This window comes from Bos grunniens, chromosome 13, assembly GCF_055505025.1.
Source record: "Bos grunniens cultivar Pamir isolate PY7600 chromosome 13, Bosgru_T2T1.0, whole genome shotgun sequence".
Taxonomy (NCBI): Eukaryota; Metazoa; Chordata; class Mammalia; order Artiodactyla; family Bovidae; genus Bos; species Bos grunniens.
This window is the reverse complement of record NC_141177.1, coordinates 8,244,024-8,262,119: the sequence shown is the minus strand read 5'-3', so window position 1 is coordinate 8,262,119 and position 18,096 is coordinate 8,244,024. Positions and strand designations below refer to the sequence as shown.

Genomic DNA, 18,096 nt, shown 5'->3' with positions numbered 1-18,096 from the left:
CTGATGCTGAAGCTGAAGCTCCAACACTTTGGCCACCTGATGTGAAGAACTGACTCATTGGAAAAGACCCTGATGTTGGGAAAGATTGAAGGGAGGAGGAGAAGGGGACAACAGAGGATGAGATGGTTGGATGGCATCACCAACTCAATGGACATGAGTTTGAGTTGGCGATGGACAGAGAAGCCTGGTGTGCTGCAGTCCATGGGGTCACAAAGAGCTGGACATGACTAAGTGACTGAACTGAACTGATGAAAGTGTTAGTTGCTCAGCTGTGTGACTCTTTGTGACCCCATGGACTGTAGCCCATCAGGCTCTTTTGGAGTGGGCAGAATAACAGGCAAGAATATTGGAGTGGGCAGCCATTTCCCTTCTCCAGGGGATCTTCTCAACTCAGGGATCGAACCTGGGTCTCCTGCATTGCAGGCAGATTCTTTATTGTCTGAGTAAGAGAAGCCCTTACTTTCTGTCTAACCAACTGTATTTGCTCAGCCACAAATAACGGCAGGAAACATATTCATATCACTCCAAGGTAGTTTCACATTTTGGTTCTTTTTTTTTTAATGAGCAAATTTTTATTGCACTTTTGTTTTCATTGTTAAGTCTTTTGGCCTTGCCTCGAAGCATGTGGGATCTTAGTTCCCCAGCCCGGGACAGAACCTGCACTCTCTGCATTGGCAGCGTGGAGTCTTAACCGCTGGACCATTAGGGAAGTCCCCACACTCATTCTTAAAACAGACTAGTCCCCACATCCTCATTCTTAAAACAGACTCTCGTGAGATTATCAGTTGATTGAGAAATAAGGTTCTGATCTCAAAGATGCTCTCAGACACATCCTCTCCCCATGTGTTCTTCCTCTTCCCTCCTCTTGTGCCTGTGAATCAAGTGTTCCCTGCATGAGGGCCAGATAAGAAGTGAAGGAGCAGGGAAGCATCTCAGGGCTGGGTGCAGTCCTTGTGCTTAATCACACCCGCAAAGTCCCTTTTGCCACATTAGGTAATATAGGTTCCGGGAATCAGGATGTGGTCCTCTTGCCACAGTGGTGGTGATGGTCATTATCCTGTGGACCACACCCTGCATCATTCCCAGCCCCTGTCTGGGGCAAGCGGCACATGGGATTCTCCCGTGCCTGCTACCGACGATGGGCCATGGGGAAGAGGAGGTGCTATCAGATACCTTCTTCCTACCGAAAGCAGGTAACTGTCTCTCCTCCTCCATGCAGCTGCCTCATGTGGGGCAGGGGCACCAGGTGAGATGCCCCCCTCATCTCAGAGATTCAAGCGGGAAGAGAATCAACCAGAGGGTATGTTACATGACACAGTGGGGGGACATGGTAGGGGGGTGAATAAGACCAGTAGGGAATTTCCAGCCTAAATCTTGACCTACACACCACATCCCCTAATCCTTCCTGTGTCTAATATACTCAAGATCAGAAGGGCTGAGAGTCCTGCAGGCGATGACGGGCCTTGATTGGGAAATGAGAAGGTTCTGGGTGTGATGAGCTGGGCTCTATATAAGCAGGCCCTAGGTGCATGACGGGCTTGCTGGCTGTGCTGGAGCTGATCTGTCTGGGATGGTGAGTTCGTGCTCTGTCCCACTGGGAAGCAGAGAACGTTTTGTGCACTGCACACCTGGGAAACAGCAGCATGCTCTGGCACATGGGCACAGGCCCCATACAGCTGCAGTTCCAGCTGCCACAGGCTCACACGTGGGCTCCTTGTGGAGCCCAGGAGAGGAGGCGATGTGTCAGGCTGAGGCTGGGAGGCTGTCCTGCATTCCTGGCTTCCTCTGTGTATGTGGTTGAGGTGGTTGGGATTTGGGGTGGAGATGGGGGTTTGGACCTTTGGTCTCACGTACTTCTGCTCTCCGTTTTAAGGTGTGACCTCTCTGGAGTGTTTTGCCCTGAGAATGGAAGGAGGAGGAGGAGGAAACATGGTTCTTTCATTTCTAAAGGTGATATCACAGGTGAATCAATCGCTTACTTCTGAATTCCTTCCTAAATACCAATTTACCGGCCTAATAACCCTTGTTTGTTTGGAGCCATAAGGGAGTCTGTTGCAGGTCTCTCCCCTGGCTTCTGGTGGATGCTGGCTGTCCTGGGCATTCCTTGGCTTGTGGGTGCCTCACTGCGGTCTCTGCCTTTATCCTCTAATTGTCTTCTCCCTGGGTCTCCTCACACAGTGGTCCCTCAGCACATGTCTGCCACTGTATCCAGATTTCCCCTTCCTAAACCATTGGATTAAGGCCCACCTGAAGCTCGTTTTAACCTGATGACTTCGGCAAAAACCCTATTTTCAAGTAAGGTCACATTCTGAGGTCTTGGGGGTCAGGACTTCCATGTATCGTTTTCGGTGGTGGTTTAGTCACTAAGTCGTGTCTGACTCTTCGTGACCCCATTGACTGTAGCCCACCCAGCTCCTCTGTCCATAGGATTGTCCAGGCAAGAATACTGGAGTGGGTTGCCATTTCCTTCTCCAGGATCTTCCCGACCCAGAGATCAAACCCAGGTCTCCTGCAGTGCACAGATTCTTTACCATCTAAGATACGAGGGAAGCCTATCGTTTTTTGTGCACTATAAATGCACAAGTGGCTCAGTGGTAAAGAACCGCCTGTCAATGCAGGAGCTGCAGGAGATGCGAGTTTGATTCCTGGGTCAGGAAGATCCCCTGGAGGAGGAAATGGCAACCCACTCCAGTATTCTTGCCTGCAGAATCCCATGGATGGAGAACCTGGCAGGTTATAGTCCATGGCGTCGCAAAAGAGTTGGACATGACTGGGAGACTGAGCATGCACACATGAATGCATAACAGCCCGACACAAAAAACTAACAAGGATTCTTCTGGGAGAGAATTTCTTTCTGTTATGGTCATTCATTGTTCAATTTCCTTTTGCTTTTTAAAAAGCATTCATTTATTTGGCTGTGCTGGGTCTTAGTCGTGGCATGCAGGGTCTTTTTTAGCTGCAGCGTGTGAATTCTTAGTCGCAGCATACAGGGTCAAGTACACTGACCAGGGATGGATCCCGGGCCCCTTGCATTGGAACCTGGGAGTTTCAGCCACTGTACCACCAGGGAAGTCCCTGGTTATTCAATTTTCAAGTCCAAATTGATGTGTTTATATCTGCCTTCATTTTCAAAGGACATCTTCATTGGGTATAGAACACGGCCTCAACCAAATGCCCCGTTACTCCACTTTCCAAACCCCACATTCTTACCAGCACCACGTGACCTTCAAAACTTCTGTTTGACTCAGTATCCCAGCAGCTGTTCTCACAAGTTTGGCTCTGTGGTCAGCTATGGACCCAAGGGAAATTTTCATATTAGTGTTTAAGGCTCCCTGTCTAGCACCCTGCCCTCCAAGCCCAGTTGTGTTGAAAGGTCCAAACTCTGGTATCCAATCCCTCCATCCAGCAAGGTCACTGCTCCTTGCCCTGTGGCTCTAGAAATGCCATCAAAGAGAATGTCAGGATGATACATGCTTTTCCTCTGTCAAGGATCACAGCCCTTGAATACGTTGCTTTCCAGTATGTAAAAGTAAGGTACGTTTATTTATCTAGCTTCTCCTGCTCTTTCACAGTGAGAGGGTAACTAAAGCAACTACTCTATCATTGTCGCTGTTGTCCAGTCACTAAAGTCTTGTCTGACTCTGCAACCCCGTGGACTACAGCACGCCAGGCTTCCCTGTCCTTCACCATCTCCTGGAGTTTGCTCAAACTCATGTCCATTGAATCAGTGATGCCATCCAACCATCTTGTCCCCTGTCATCCCCTTCTCCTCCTGCCTTCAATCTTTCCCAGCATCAGGGTCTTTTCTAATGAGCTGGTTCTTCACATCAGGTGGCCAAAGTATTGGAGCCTCAGGATTAGTCCTTCCAATGAAAATTCAGGATTGATTTCCTTTAGGATGGACTGGGTTGATCTTCTTGCTGTCCAAGGGACTCTCAAGAGTCTTCTAGTCTTCTCTAACACCACAATTTGAAAGCATCAATTCTTCGGTGCTCAGTCTTCTTTATGGTCCAACTCTCACATCTGTACTCTCACATCCAATTCTCACATCACTCCATCATGGGTAGAACCAAAGGTGTTGGTTCTTTCATGTAAAGTACAGGTCAAGCTGACTTCCGGAGAAGGCAATGGCACCCCACTCCAGTACTCTTGCCTGGAGAATCCCATGGACGGAGGAGCCTGGTGGGCTGCTGTCCATGTGGTCACAAAGAGTCGGACACAACTGAGCGACTTCCCTTTCACTTTTCACTTTCATGCATTGGAGAAGGAAATGGCAACCCACTCTAGTGTTCTTACCTGGAGAATCCCAGGGACGGCAGAGCCTGGTAGGCTGCCGTCTATGGGGTCGCACAGAGTCAGACACAACTGACATGACTTAGCAGCAGGAGCAGCAAGCTGACTTCATTTTTGAAGGTCTGCCTTGATGCTTTGGCCCATATAATCTCAGTCCTTATCAGTCCACACTCTCTGACACTGATCAAGTGACTGTATTAATTAGGGTCCTCTGGAGAAACAGAACCATCAGGATCTCCAAATTATCTATCTAAATAAATATAATGATTTATGATAAGGCTGAGAATAATGTGATTACAAAGGCAGAGGAGTCCCAAGATCTGCAGTCAACCGGAGATGGGGAAAGCTGATGGTGTAAGTTCCAGGTCTGAAGTCTGGCAGGCTTGAAACTCAAATAGAGTGGTGTTTCAGGAACAGACTGATGTCCTAGTCCAACAGTCAGGACATTGTCCTTATCATCCCACCTGCCTGGGACTCTGACTTGGAGGCCTGCAGTCATAATCCCACAGATGGTAGCTTCACACCACTGACTCCTCAGCCAAACACATACACCAAAGGCATGTTTCTTTAGCTGTTACTTTTCCACGAGGACAGATAATTTTGCCCTCCAAACTCTCTAAGGACAAAGTTTATTTCTTACAGTTTCTGTTGTGTGTGTTCATTCCTTGTTCTGCCTACCTCCCTGTTATGGAAAACTTGAAAGTTGTCTACCAAGGGCCACACAGAAGCATGTATACTTATATAGTATCAACTGTTATTTCAGGAGTCAGTGAAGTTTAGAGACGTGGCTGTGGTCTTTTCTCCAGACCAGTGGGCTCATCTGAGCCCTGAAAAGAGAGAACTGTATCGGGATGTGATGCTGGATACCTGTGATCACCTTGTGTCATTGGGTAAGAAGATCTTTCCTAGTTAGTTTACAATTGCCCAAGGTGGAATTTTTCCTTCCACCTTGGGAATATCTGCAAAGGCCCTAGAAACACTTGGTTGAATTCAACTCGATGTTCCTCAGTAAAGTACTGGTGCTGTGTGACGATAGGAGAGGGCATTATCATTTGGTGATGATGGATTCTTCATATTCTCCATCGTCTTCCAAACCATCACACTTTTTAAAAAAACATCATGTCTCTTAGGCTAGTGTCTGCCTAAGAAATACCTAAAAAAAAAAAAAAAAAGGAAAAAAGAAAAAACCTAAAAAAAAAAAAACGAACTCCTGAAAGATTTTTGAGGTGATAATGAATCTCATTAGAAGTCTAAGTCAGACTTCTGTAATTACTTCAGCATGGTGAAGATCATTTATTTTTCTTAGGACGCTGGGCTTACAAAGCAGAAGTGATGTCCTCTTTGAGGCAAGGGAAGGAGCCCCGGATGCTGGAGAAAGAGGTGACGAGTGCTCCATGCCCAGGTAATTGACAAGGAACAAACATGTGGAGGCTGTCCCCACTCATACGCCAACTGGTCAGAGTGATCTGGATCCCCAAGGTGACGAGAAGCGAGCTCCCCAAAGAAATCCTATTTTACCCCACATTCGTTCCTCTCCCTGTACCCGCCTTGTTGTATCTCTAGTCTTAGGATACTAAATGGTGTGCTGGTAAAATTTTGAAACTTAAATGACCCCACGAAGGGACAGAAGTATGAATAGCTGAACTGGTCAAATAATTTATCAGTGATTAGAATGGATGGGCTCAGAAGAGTGTCCTGAAAAGCTCCCCCACTTTTTTTCCCAAGAAAGAGTTAGGGAGATTGTCTTCTCTCTATATTCAGATAAAAAGTTAATTAGACACTGAGTAACCCATGAAAAAAGTAATCAAGTTTACCATCTAATTGGAGAGAAATGACAAGCCCATCACAAATAGAAAGTAGAAATTGCCAGAATGCAAGATGACCCAGAAATTTCAGAGAAACTCTAAATTTCAGTGTATAATAGAGAGCATAGCTCACTAACAGACCTCTGAAAGTCAAGGGACAAAAAGTTAAGTTTGCCCAGATGGTGATCTGGGCTTTGGACAGACTTAGAGCTGAGTAAGTTACTGCTGCTGCTGCTGCTAAGTCACTTCAGTCGTGTCCAACTCTGTGCGACCCCATAGATGACAGCCCACTAGGCTCCTCTGTCCCTGGGATTCTCCAGGCAAGAATATTGGAGTGGGTTGCCATTTCCTTCTCCAATGCATGAAAGTGAAAAGTGAAGTCGCTCAGTCGTGCCCAACTCTTAGCGACCCCGTGGACCGGAGCCTACCAGGCTCCTCCGTCCGTGGGATTTTCCAGGCAAGAGTACTGGAGAGGGTGCCATTGCCTTCTCTGGAGTAAGTTACTAAATGCTTCAAAAAATACTAAATGCTTATAAGCTGTAGGCATTTTGGAAAGTGAGCCTGTAATCCAGGAAGAAATTAAAAGGTTTTTATAAGAACTGTTGACTAGAATTCCAAGTAATCCTGGGCTCTCTTTGTTTTTAAAAACTTAGTAGGCTGACCCCCAACTTCTCTCCTACCCCCAGATTATCTGTGCAGATGAGTCATCTTTTGAACTTTCACCTCCATTCCATTAACATGTTGGTCTTTATCCTTTGTCTGGCAAAGTGACAGGAGGGCTAGAAGTTTTAGGTACAGAGAACGGAGCCAATCATATTGTTCAGTTTATAGTCAATAATCACTGTTGATTATTGAGAATTATATTATATGAGAATCCATTCTTTTGTGTTCCCTTCATCTGTAGCCTATGATTTCATTAATCTTCCTGTCCCATGACAACCAGTTTAATATCTTTTCTATGTTGTTTTCTATGCATATTTTATAAAAAATATGCACACCTTTTTTATAAAATACACATCACTGTTTTATATATGGCATTTTAATTTAAATGGCATGCTGTAAAACTTATCATTCCAGTTATCTTTGAGATCTTTACATGTTCAATACACACGTTTTCTTTTATAGTTCAGTGGCTTAACAGTGTTAAGTTTTCCTTAACAGTGGCTAAATCTCTCCAACTCATTCTGATCAAAATCTCATATGTTCCTTTAAGAACCTGTGTAATAATTTCTCTGGGTCACAGGGCATCTCTAAACAATTTCACAAATATTCTCAGATTTTTTTCTGGACATCTGTTAATTGTACAAGCATTAACATCTGTTAATTGTACAAGGTCCTCTTCCTGCATCTTACCAATGCCTGGTAATAATCTGCATTTTAATTGTTCTATTTTGATAGTAAAGTTACCTCCTTGCTTTAATTCTACTTTCTCTAATAGTAAGATGAAGCTCCCATGATATTCTTGCTATCCACTCAGTATTCAGCTTTTCTGAATTGCCTCTTTGCCCATTTCTAATGGTTTTCTCTTTTCTTTGTTGGAAACTGAATTTTCTTTTATGTTCTAGATAATTTTTGCTTGGTTTAAGACATATGAAAACTTCCGCCAATCTGTCATTTGCCTCTTGATTCTGAAGCTTTTCTTGACCAGAAATCCTTCATTTTGATGTAATCGCACCCTTCACATTTTTGAGGTAGCTTTTACTTAATATCTTTTTGTCGTTGTTTAAGAAGCCCATTCCATCCTAGGTAACACACACAGTTTCGTGTTAGCTTTGCGTGCGTGCTCAGTGGCTTCAGTCATGTCTGACTCTTTGTGACCCCCTGGACTATAGCCTGCCAGTCTCCTCTGTCCACAGGATTCTCCAGGCAAGAATACTGGAGTGGGTTGTCATGCCCTCCTCCAGGGGATCTTCCCAAACCAAGGATCGAACCTGCAACTTCTACATTGCAGGCAGATTCTTTTACCACTGAGCCACTGGAGAAGCCCCTTGTTAACTTTTGAGGCTTAAAATTCATACTTACATCTTTAATCTCTCTGGTTTTGAGAGAGAGATTTTTGTACACAGTGTAAGAAATCAATCCGCCCCATTTTTTTCCTGGATAGTGAGCCAGTTTTTATGACACTATCTACCAAGTCATCTATCCTGTCCTCACTGACTTGTGATGCCATCCTTATCACATATAAGGCTTCTGCTTACTCACTCAGTCGTGTCCAACTCTTTGCAACTCCATGGACTGTTGTTCGCCAGGCACCTCTGTCCATGGGATTTTTCAGGCAGGAATACTGGAGTGGGCTGCCTTTTCCTTCTCCAGGGACATATAAGGTGTCTATACAGATAAGTCATCTTCTGAACTTGTTCTTTTATTCCATTAATGTATTTGTCTGTTGTGTGTTAGTACCATACTCTTCCTATTAGTTTCCTAGGGAGTATTCATTCATACTTGGGAGGTATTCCCATTGGTTCTTTTGTCTAAAATCAGTTACCTATCCATGGAATGGATTCTTCCATGATGTTTGTACTGTGTTTTTAATACTTTTACTTTATACTTTAAAACTGAGCCTCCTCCTGCTTTGGTTCTTTCATTAAAACTATTCAACATAACACAGGAAAGGCCAATATTCAAAGTCTCATAAATAACAATTATGACCATAACAAATATACATGACCTAATAGATGTGTGCAAAAATGAATTGTTTTATGAACTAAATTAAGTGGCTATAATATTTTAAATTGTGTGCAGTGTTTTATAATGATTACTCATTTATGAATGATATGGGAAAAGACCATGTTTTTAAAAGAACTGCTTGAAACACAACTAAGTTTACACAAGTGTTATTAATTCAGTCAAATAAACTTTCTCAATAAGGAAAAAAACTCAATAGAATACGAATACCAAGTCTGTAAGTGCATAAGCATTTAAGATTGCTATGCTTCAGATTAACTGACCTCTTTATCATTATTAAACAAACTTACATATTTAGCATATAGGTATGGTCTCTGATTTTTTTTTCATTCCTTTGGTTAAATCCAAATTTCATATGAGAGAAAATGTCTTTTTTTAATTTTGCTTTCATTTTTGAAAGGGTTTTGCTGGGCACGAACTCTGGTCAACAGATTTTTTTTTTTTCTGTTAATACATTAAAGATTTTCCTTTTTTTTTTTTTTTTTGTTTGCAGTGTTCCAGTGAAGAATCTGATGTACATGTACAGTATCTTTTTCCCCCTCTGGCTGATTCTACAGTTTTCTCTGCATCACTGACTTTGAGCAGTTTGACAATGATGTCTTGGTGTGATTCTCCTTATGTTTCCTATGCTTGACTTCACTGGACTTCTTGGATCTGTGGGTTTATAAGTGTTCAATGGGCTTGGACATTTTTTGGCCATTATTTCTTTAAGTATTTTTCTCTCTGGTCCTTCTTTCTCCATTTCTCATCTCTTTTCAGAGATTCTAGTTGCCCGTATATTAAGCCATTTGAAGTTGGCAAATCTTCTAACATTTTTATCCCTCTTTGGGGACTTATATTAATGGATGGTAATACTTCTCTTTGAATCCTGACTGTTCTAACTTTTGCGTTACATACTCCATTTCTTCAGTCCTTTTCCCTCCGGGTTCTCCAACAAGGTTTCCAACAATGTTGGAAGATGTTCTCACAGAGAGACCCTCCCCCAGTTTGTTGCTCAAAGGAAAGTATTTAAAGTCTAATTACTTTCACAAATTGCTGTATCTCTAGAGAGAAATTTTAAAGGACCTTAATGAAAGTAAAACTTTAATCCTTGCTTAGAATCTCCTGTGGCTGCTTTTAGAGTCTTTAAACGTTTCTGGTTTGGTGATTACAGTGGCAACAAATCATTTGTCAGTTACAAAAAGAAGTATTTCTTTTTTTTTTAAAGAAGTATTTAAAGTTTAAAGAAACTTTTCATTGGATATATGTTGATCACTTAAACTATTCTTGTACTCGGAGAACACTTCTCTCTCATTCCTCTCCTCCTCTTCCAACAATGTTACTGTGTTGTCTTTGTCTTTGGCATACAATGTTTCTGTGCATGTGTATTATTAGGTTGAAATACTGTATTTCCAAACCAGTTTTCACCACTAGATTTCATCTTACGGGGCGATGTCTTATCGTTTAGACATATCACTCATGTGTATCTTTAAACTATTCCTCTGTATTCATACATTTTCTAATAACTTCAGTAGCATTTTAAGATCTAGAATGATAAAGGTAGCAGAAACCCATGCTAGTTCTCCATCATTAATTAACCTTTTTAATAAAAAAATTACTAGCAGTTAATCCATTTTATTTAGATTTCTTTATTACAAAAAAAAACCCTGGAAATTTGTCAAACTGGGGGTCATAAGGTTCATAAAGTCTAGAGTGATTAAGATACTGGAAAGTAATGATGAGCTCACACAATGTAAGAACTTGAGTAGGTGTGGGTATACATAAACAATAGGGCTCCTTTTCATTTCTAAGAATCTATGTCTAGAATACATTTCAACAAATTAACAGATGTGTATATATGACTGTTCTTAGTGTTCTCAGAAATAACAAAATAAACAGAACTCAAATATCCAAGTAGAGCACTGGCCCAATCAATAACAACCCTGTCCTGCAGTAAAATATTAAATATTAATACAATGGATAGACCAGGTTCATATTTACTCACAGAGAGACCCTCCCCCAGTTTGTTGCTCAAAGGTAAGTATTTAAAGTCTAATTACTTTCACAAATTGCTGTATCTCTAGAGAGAAATTTTAAAGGACCTTAATGAAAGTAAAACTTTAATCCTTGCTTAGAATCTCCCGTGGCTGCTTTCAGAGTCTTTAAACGTTTCTGGTTTGGTGATTACAGTGGCAACAAATCATTTTTCAGTTACAAAAAGAAGTATTTCTTTTTTTTTTAAGAAGTATTTAAAGTTTAAAGAAACTTTTCATTGGATATATGTTGATCACTTAAACTATTCTTGTACTCGGAGAACACTTCTCTCTCATTCCTCTCCTGGTAAACTTCAGCCTCTCGTCCCACTCCTCCCGAGTCCCCAGTTGCTGAACCCTTCTGTCCCCGCTCCACCACTAGCAGTCTCATTTGCTGTGATGCCTGGTTTTAATTTTATTTTTCTCCTGCTGTCTTCCCACTAGCATGTCAACCAGCATTGGTGGATTATCATGCCCTTTATGAATCTATGAGTACCTTCAGGCAGAACCCTCACCAAGCAAAGTATCGAGAACTTTCTGTTTTTGTCCAACGTTATGAATGTGACGACTGCAGCATGGCGTTTAGTTGTAGCTCACAACTTGCTGAACACCAGCGAATTCACCAGGTAGAGAAAGCCCCCGGAGATGATGAAGAGACAAAGGCCTTCCGGCATCGCGCATCGTTTCCAAGGCGCCAAAGAATCGATACTCTGGATACACACCTTGAATGTGACCAGTGTGGCAAAACCTTTAACAGAGCTTCAAAGTTCATTCAACATCAGAGCACACACAGCGGACTGAAACCACACAAGTGTGACGTGTGTCAGAGGGCCTTCCGGTTTCTTTCATCCCTGATTACTCATCAGAGATTTCATGCTGGCCAGAGACCACAGCTGACTCAGCATCAAAGAACTCCCACACAAAAGAAACTCTTTGTCTGTAGGTTTTGTGGAAGGGCCTTTCACAGTTTCTCAGAAAAAATTCAACACCAAAAAACTCATACTAGAAAGAAATATTACACATGTAATCACTGCAAAAAGGACTTCAACCCATATTCACAGTTTCTCTTACATCAAAGAGTTCACTCTGGAGAGAGACCCTACAAATGTAATGATTGTGAAAAATCCTTTAAAAGCCAATCGAATCTTAACAAACATCAGAAAATTCATACTGGAGAGAAGCCCTTTTCATGTAATGAATGTGAGAAGACCTTTACCCAGCTCGTAGATCTTAAGCGTCATAAACAAATCCACACTGGGGAGAAACTTTACAGCTGTGATAATTGTAAAAAGACCTTTGTCCGTTTTTCAGATCTAACACGACATCGAAGAACCCATACTGGAGAGAGACCCTACAAGTGTAATGTTTGTGAAAAAACCTTTAAACATCAGTCAAATGTTATTAGACACCAGAAAAGTCATTCTAAAGAGAGGCCAAAGACGCCCTTTTCATGCGATGGATGTGAAAAGACCTTTCGCTATTACTCTGACCTTAACCGACATAAAAAAATTCATACTGAAGAGAAACCTTATAAATGTAGTGAATGTCAAAAGGCTTTTAACCATAGTTCAAATCTTAGTAAGCACATGAAAATCCATACTGGAGAGAAGCCCTTTGTATGTGACCAATGTGGAAAAGCGTTCAGTCTAAATTCGAAACTGTCTCGACATCTGCAAACTCATGATAAAAAGAAACCCTGACTGTAGAAGAGGCAGGGAGGCATTTAGAAATCACTTACCTTTTACTAGAAATCGAAAATCTAAACCAAAGAGATCAACGTGGAAAGGGTGTTAGCCAAAGTCCAATTCTTCTGCATGAATTCATCCTGTGTGGAATATTTTAGAAATTTAAATACAAGTTGACGAAACGGGGAGATGCGATCAGAGACATATTTTCTGTATTTCACTGACTCAGTTCTTTGAGCAAAAGCAGCTAAACGTGCCCAAGCAAAATTTGAACCTGAAAACAGCAGTTGCTGTGATGGGAAGTAGACTCATAGGCAGCTTGAGGGTGGAGTAAAAAGAACAGACTCACTTTGCTGATTGTTCATTATGTATTTTCACTGGATGAGTAAAATCCTAGTTTTAACAGAGGTGGCTCTCTATTTTGTGTGGAGGGGATACAACTCTGATCTAGGCGTAAGTCAGGACCACAAAAGCCATTTCTTTGGAATTAAAACTTCAGAGAAGAAGAAACGTTGCCAGTGGACAATGAAAACAAAAGGTGGGTCATTATTTAAAAACCTAAAAGAAAGTTAAGAGGGAAGACATGAGAAATTTAAAGGTGGTGGGTCACTGGGCTACAAGACAATGTTTCTGCTCCTTGTCTAGATGGATAGAATTCATAGACATCCAGCTTCCTGGAGCAGTTGGCACCATTATTGAATGTATCCAGAGAACCAAGAGGAGACGGAGAGATGGCAACAATTCTATGACTTAGATTCATGACTTAGAGAATCCATAGTAGTGTTATTCAAAATAAGTTGATTTCCTGTGTTCCCTGATAAGTAAGTCACAAGTTTTCTAGGGCCTGCTAACACTGGTGGGAAATGTTGCATACATTCAAGTCTTGTGTCAGAAATCTACACTTTTCTGAATCAGTTCCCATAATCATTGGTGGCAGCTTAGCCCTGTTCAGTCAAGTGGGGTTGGGAGTAGTTGAACACGTCTCTTTAGGACTGCTCTCAAGCCATAGAAATTGATGGAAAACATTCAGTTTCTTCTTTGTGGGTCGTTCTCTCATCTTTCTGACCTCTGCTTTCCCAGATATTAGAGTATTATAGTGGCTGCCACATGGCTAAATTGTTGTGTAATCATTGGAGGCAGCTCCTCATCCCATGTTCATTCCTTATGTGCTTTTTTTTAAATCTCTAAGAAAGGGTATGGACATAAGCTCACTTTTTGCAAATAACCTATAAAATTATGTGTCTGTTGAGTTATATATACAATGAAAATGCAACTGAATAAGTTTAAAAGATGAGTATAAAATAAATGTGATCAATGCAATTATGAAAATGTAAAATGGTTACTGGGGTGAGGGAAAAATGGGGCAGTTACTCCTTTGGTCTTTAAAATTCTGGTTTAGAGTCAACCTAAATGGAAACTATTCTATGTGTTTAAAATATATTAAGAATTTCCAACATGGCTCTTAACTCTGGAGTCTATATTATAAGGAAGAAAGAAAAAAGCTTAACAGAACAGCTTGTTCTAAAAAGTCTAGTATTCCAAATTTGCTAACAGACTCAATAGAAACCTAGATTCCAATAAATGTCTTTTTGTTGAGGGGGCAGGGCTTTCCTGGTGGCTCAGAGGTTAAAGCATCTGCCTGCAATGTGGGAGACCTGGGTTCGATCCCTGGAGAGGGAAATGGCAACTTTTTTTTTATATCTGTTGCCATGATTCCTGGGAATAACCACTATAAATCCTAAGTCTCTAATTACATGAAAAAGGAAAAAGTTAGAAAATAAAAACAGGAAATAGCCATTATGCAAAAGTTAGGCCATTCAAGACATTCCCATTGGAAAGTTTCAGCTGAAAAAATTTCCTATTGGATTTTAACATTAAAACCACATAAGATATTTCTGTTTAAGAAAATAATAAGAGTTGTTGGTATGATAAATGGAGAGAGAGCTAGAAATGCTTGTATGGAGATTTAAAATGTCATCTAAACACTAACTTAGTGTGTACAACTTTTTCTTTTTGCTTTTAATAGTGAATTCCTTATTTAAATTGAGTTTTCACGGTCACACATTTGAGGACAGAATCCAACAGGGTGTTGACGTGAGCTACCCCCTGGCCCCCGACGAAAGATACACTAAGTCTTAACCCCTGCGTGCAGGAAAAACTCAGTTCTCCTGTGTTCTCCTTTACTCTTACACTACCACCACACTGACACTCCTTGCACCAGATATGTGGGGGGGTTTCCCACACCAAGCCATTCTGTGATATTGCTTGGGGGTCATAATTCAACCCAATTCTGACTACCTGAGGATTGTGTCAGACTAAGGTTAAGGGCCCAAGTCCCAAAAGACTGCCCCTCATCCCTAACTTCAAATCCCAAGTTTAGGTGGTCACCTGCTTTGGTAGGTTGGCTCTAAATCAGAAGTTCCTCTGACCGTACCCCACTCCCTGCTAGAGTTTGCCTGAGCAATTCACAGAACTTGCTTGAGCAAGTTGCTAGAGCAACTCAGGTGAACAGCTTATTGTAAAAGGAAATTAGGGATACGGACAAACATTCAGATGGAAGAGATGTGTGGGGCAAGGTACGTGGGAAGGGGTCTGGGGTTTCTGGGCCTGTCATTCACCCAGCAACTCCACTTGGAAGCTCTCCAAACCCCATTCTGTTGGGATTTTTATGGAGGCAGCATCATCAAGCAGGCATGATCTATCCATGACCAACTCCATTCCTCAAACCTCTTGAGGTCCACTCCAAAATGTGGGAAGTAAATCCCTAAACAACTTACCTGGGATTTGTTCATCTTCGAAGAAGAGAACCAAGAATGATGACATCAAAGCTGATAAGAAAGAATGAAGAATGGAATCATGAGACAGCTAACACAGCAGCTCTTACTATTATTTACCAAGAAAATGGCCCTTTGATCCACCTGGTCCAAGAAGCACAGGAAATAACACAGTGAGGGAATATCCACTTGTCAGAATTCTGAAATGATCACGTAGAACTTTTTATACTGAGAAAATGTAAGTAGTGGGCTTGCTTCCCTGGTGGCTTGGCGGTAAAGAATCTGCCTGCCAATGCAGGAGACTCAAGTTTGATCCCTGGGTCAGGAAGATCCCCTGGAGAAGGAAATGGCAACCCACTCCAGTATTCTTGCCTGGGAAATCCCATGGACAGAGGAGTCTGGTGGGCTACAGTCCATGGGTAGAAAAAGAGTCAGAGGCGACTTAGCAACCAAAGAACAAATGTAAGCGATGGTTTTCTATGGAATGAATCCTCACGAAGTGTCTTTTTCTCTTTAACACATCTGCACCCTTCCTTTCCCCTACCATTGCAATGCACATTTTTTCTTCTGAAAGCTGAACTGAGGCTTTCATGAATCACAATGATCATTCAATGGTCTTCGAATATGGTGTGATCACCCAGGTTTTGCTCACCCTGGAGAGGAAAATTCTGGCCCCCAAACTCTTCTTTCAGGGATTCTTCTGTTTCTGCCTTAAAATCCTAGGGAGAGGTTTCAGTTTAGAAATATGTTTTTCCAGGCGTGATTTCTGTCCTTGGGGCCTCCTGCTTTTTCCTTCACTGGGATGGTTTTGTTTCTACGTGGGCATAGCAGCCACATTTCCATCAGCTGGACTCTGCATTTGGACTCCCAGTGTTGAAGTGCCTGGTCAGCTGGACCTTTTCTAAAGTCCAATTAAGACTGCAGAGTGAAAAAAGCTGCAGGAGGCAGAACGAGCCTAGAAGCCTCGATTATACCTTGTTACCTAAGGAAAATAGGTCCAATGCTGTGATTATCAAAATACATAGTACAATTGCTTCCTAGGGCACACAGAAGGCAAGTCATCATGCCAGAAAAAAAAACCAATGAGGGTAGGCAGGGGGGAATATATATTACAAAGATCATGCATGTGTGCTAGGTTGCTTCAGTCATGTCCGACTCTTTACCACCCCATGGACTCCTGCCAGGCTCCTCTGTCCACGGGATTCTCTAGGCAAGAATACTGGAGTGGGTTGCCATGCCCTCCTGCAGGGGATCTTCCTGACCCAGGGATTGAGCCTGCATCTCCTGCATTGGCAGGTGCGTTCTTTACCACCAGTGCCACCTGGAAAGCCCCACAAAGAAAGCCCCACAATGAGACTGGGAGTAAAACAGACCTCACTAAAACAGATTTTTAAACAGTTTTAAAATTTACTCATTTACCAGGGAATAAATCACTTTACCTCTCTGTAAACGAAGTTATAAAATGTGCTCCTAAAGGTGCGGTAATGCCAACTTCATAGCCTGGTTGGGTGGACTGAGTGAGACATCTAAAAATCTTTGTAACGTTGATTGCAAGGGATACAAGTCCGGAGTGTATTGTATTCTGGCTTGCTCCCTGCAATGTACTTTTTTTTTTTAAACTGCACCAGGAGGCATATGGGCTCTTAAGTTCCCTGACCAGAGATCCAACTCAAGCCCCCTGTGGTGGAAGTGTGGAGTCTTAACTCCTGGACTGCCAGGGAAGTCCCATGGGCTTGATTTTTACAAATGCTATCTCGTTTTACCTCAGAACAACCCAATGAGGCAAATATTATTCCTAGGCTCACTTTTCAGATGAGAAAACATGATGAATGTGAATAAGATGCCCTGGGAAGCAGTGCTGTACTGTGACAGGACCTGGTCTAAACACAAACACCGTGCTCTTAAAACCTCATGCGGCACAGCAGACATCAGCCCGGCCCCCCAGCCCCCTGAAATCTTTTCCGGTCAAATCTGCTCCCTGGCCATTCCCGCCAACTGAAGCTCACAATTTTTCTTCCAATATATGCACAGTATAAAATAACTAATACAATGATTCTAACATTTGTTTCTATAATAAACATTCCTTCCCTTCCCTGCTGTTCTCCACTACTCTTCAACCCAGCCCAACAGGCTGCAGATCTAAGTTGCATCAGTGGAACTCTGGGGACAAGATTTTAGCGATTTGTTGTTTAGTGGTTCAGTTGTGTCGGACTCCCTGCGACCCCATGGACTGCAGCACATAGGGCTTCCTTGTCCATCATCAGCTCCTGGAGTTTGCTCAAACGTATGTCCATTGAGTCGGTGATGCCATCCAACCATCTCATCCTCTGTCACTGCCCCCTTCTCCTCTTGCCCTCTTTAGCCATGTACAAACCTTGCACCTTCACAAAGAACCTTCTTTTTTAAAAGGGGGGCTGCAGGGAGCGCCCGTCATGAGGCCTGCAAGTCAGGAGCTCTGCCCTCTGTCGCCTTGCCCTCGACCATCCGGGAACCCACCTCAGGGAAGGGATGCGGGCAGAGAGTGCGTCCACTCTCCGCGGGCCAAGGCCAGCTCCGCCCAGCCCTTCGCCCCCGGCCCCAAGGGCTCGGAGCTCCCTGCCAACCCTTTAACTTGCGGGTGCACCCGCTTCGCCCAGGTGACCGCGGAAGGGCGGGTTCCGGACGCTGCAGGACTCTTTCCCCGGAACAGCCTACAGAATTGGAACGCGGACTCGGCAGAAAACTGGAAAGCACGGTAGGTAGCGCACTGGCAATGGCACATGCGCAGAAGAGGCCGCCGGGCCGTCCTCCCCAGGGTTCCCCAAGGGACCGTCCACGCTTTTCCGGACTACATTCTCCATAA

At 42.7% G+C, this 18,096-nt stretch overlaps 1 protein-coding gene across 2 annotated transcripts; it reads left to right on the top strand.

Annotated features, from left to right (window-relative positions):
• Positions 1-1,446: 1,446 nt before the first annotated feature.
• LOC147360090 (uncharacterized) lies at positions 1,447-13,725 on the top strand. Of its 2 annotated transcripts, none has more exons than XM_086330811.1 (5): positions 1,447-1,573; positions 1,874-1,950; positions 5,057-5,183; positions 5,600-5,695; positions 11,240-13,725. In XM_086330811.1, the coding sequence occupies exons 2-5, from the start codon at positions 1,906-1,908 to the stop codon at positions 12,493-12,495; spliced, it is 1,524 nt and encodes a 507-aa protein (XP_086186937.1). In that variant the 5' UTR covers positions 1,447-1,573; positions 1,874-1,905; the 3' UTR covers positions 12,496-13,725. The 2 variants fall into 2 exon arrangements, with proteins under 2 accessions (XP_086186937.1, XP_086186936.1); XM_086330810.1 differs by having other exon boundaries at positions 1,874-1,962.
• The last annotated feature ends 4,371 nt before the right edge of the window (positions 13,726-18,096 follow it).

Bases quoted from the DNA above. Each gene is read 5' to 3' on its own strand.
- LOC147360090 (XM_086330810.1), top strand. From the start codon at position 1,906: ATGGAAGGAGGAGGAGGAGGAAACATGGTTCTTTCATTTCTAAAGGTG. The intron at 5,184-5,599 runs GTAAGAAGATCT...TATTTTTCTTAG, and splicing joins TGATCACCTTGTGTCATTGG to GACGCTGGGCTTACAAAGCA. The intron at 5,696-11,239 runs GTAATTGACAAG...TCTTCCCACTAG, and splicing joins GACGAGTGCTCCATGCCCAG to CATGTCAACCAGCATTGGTG.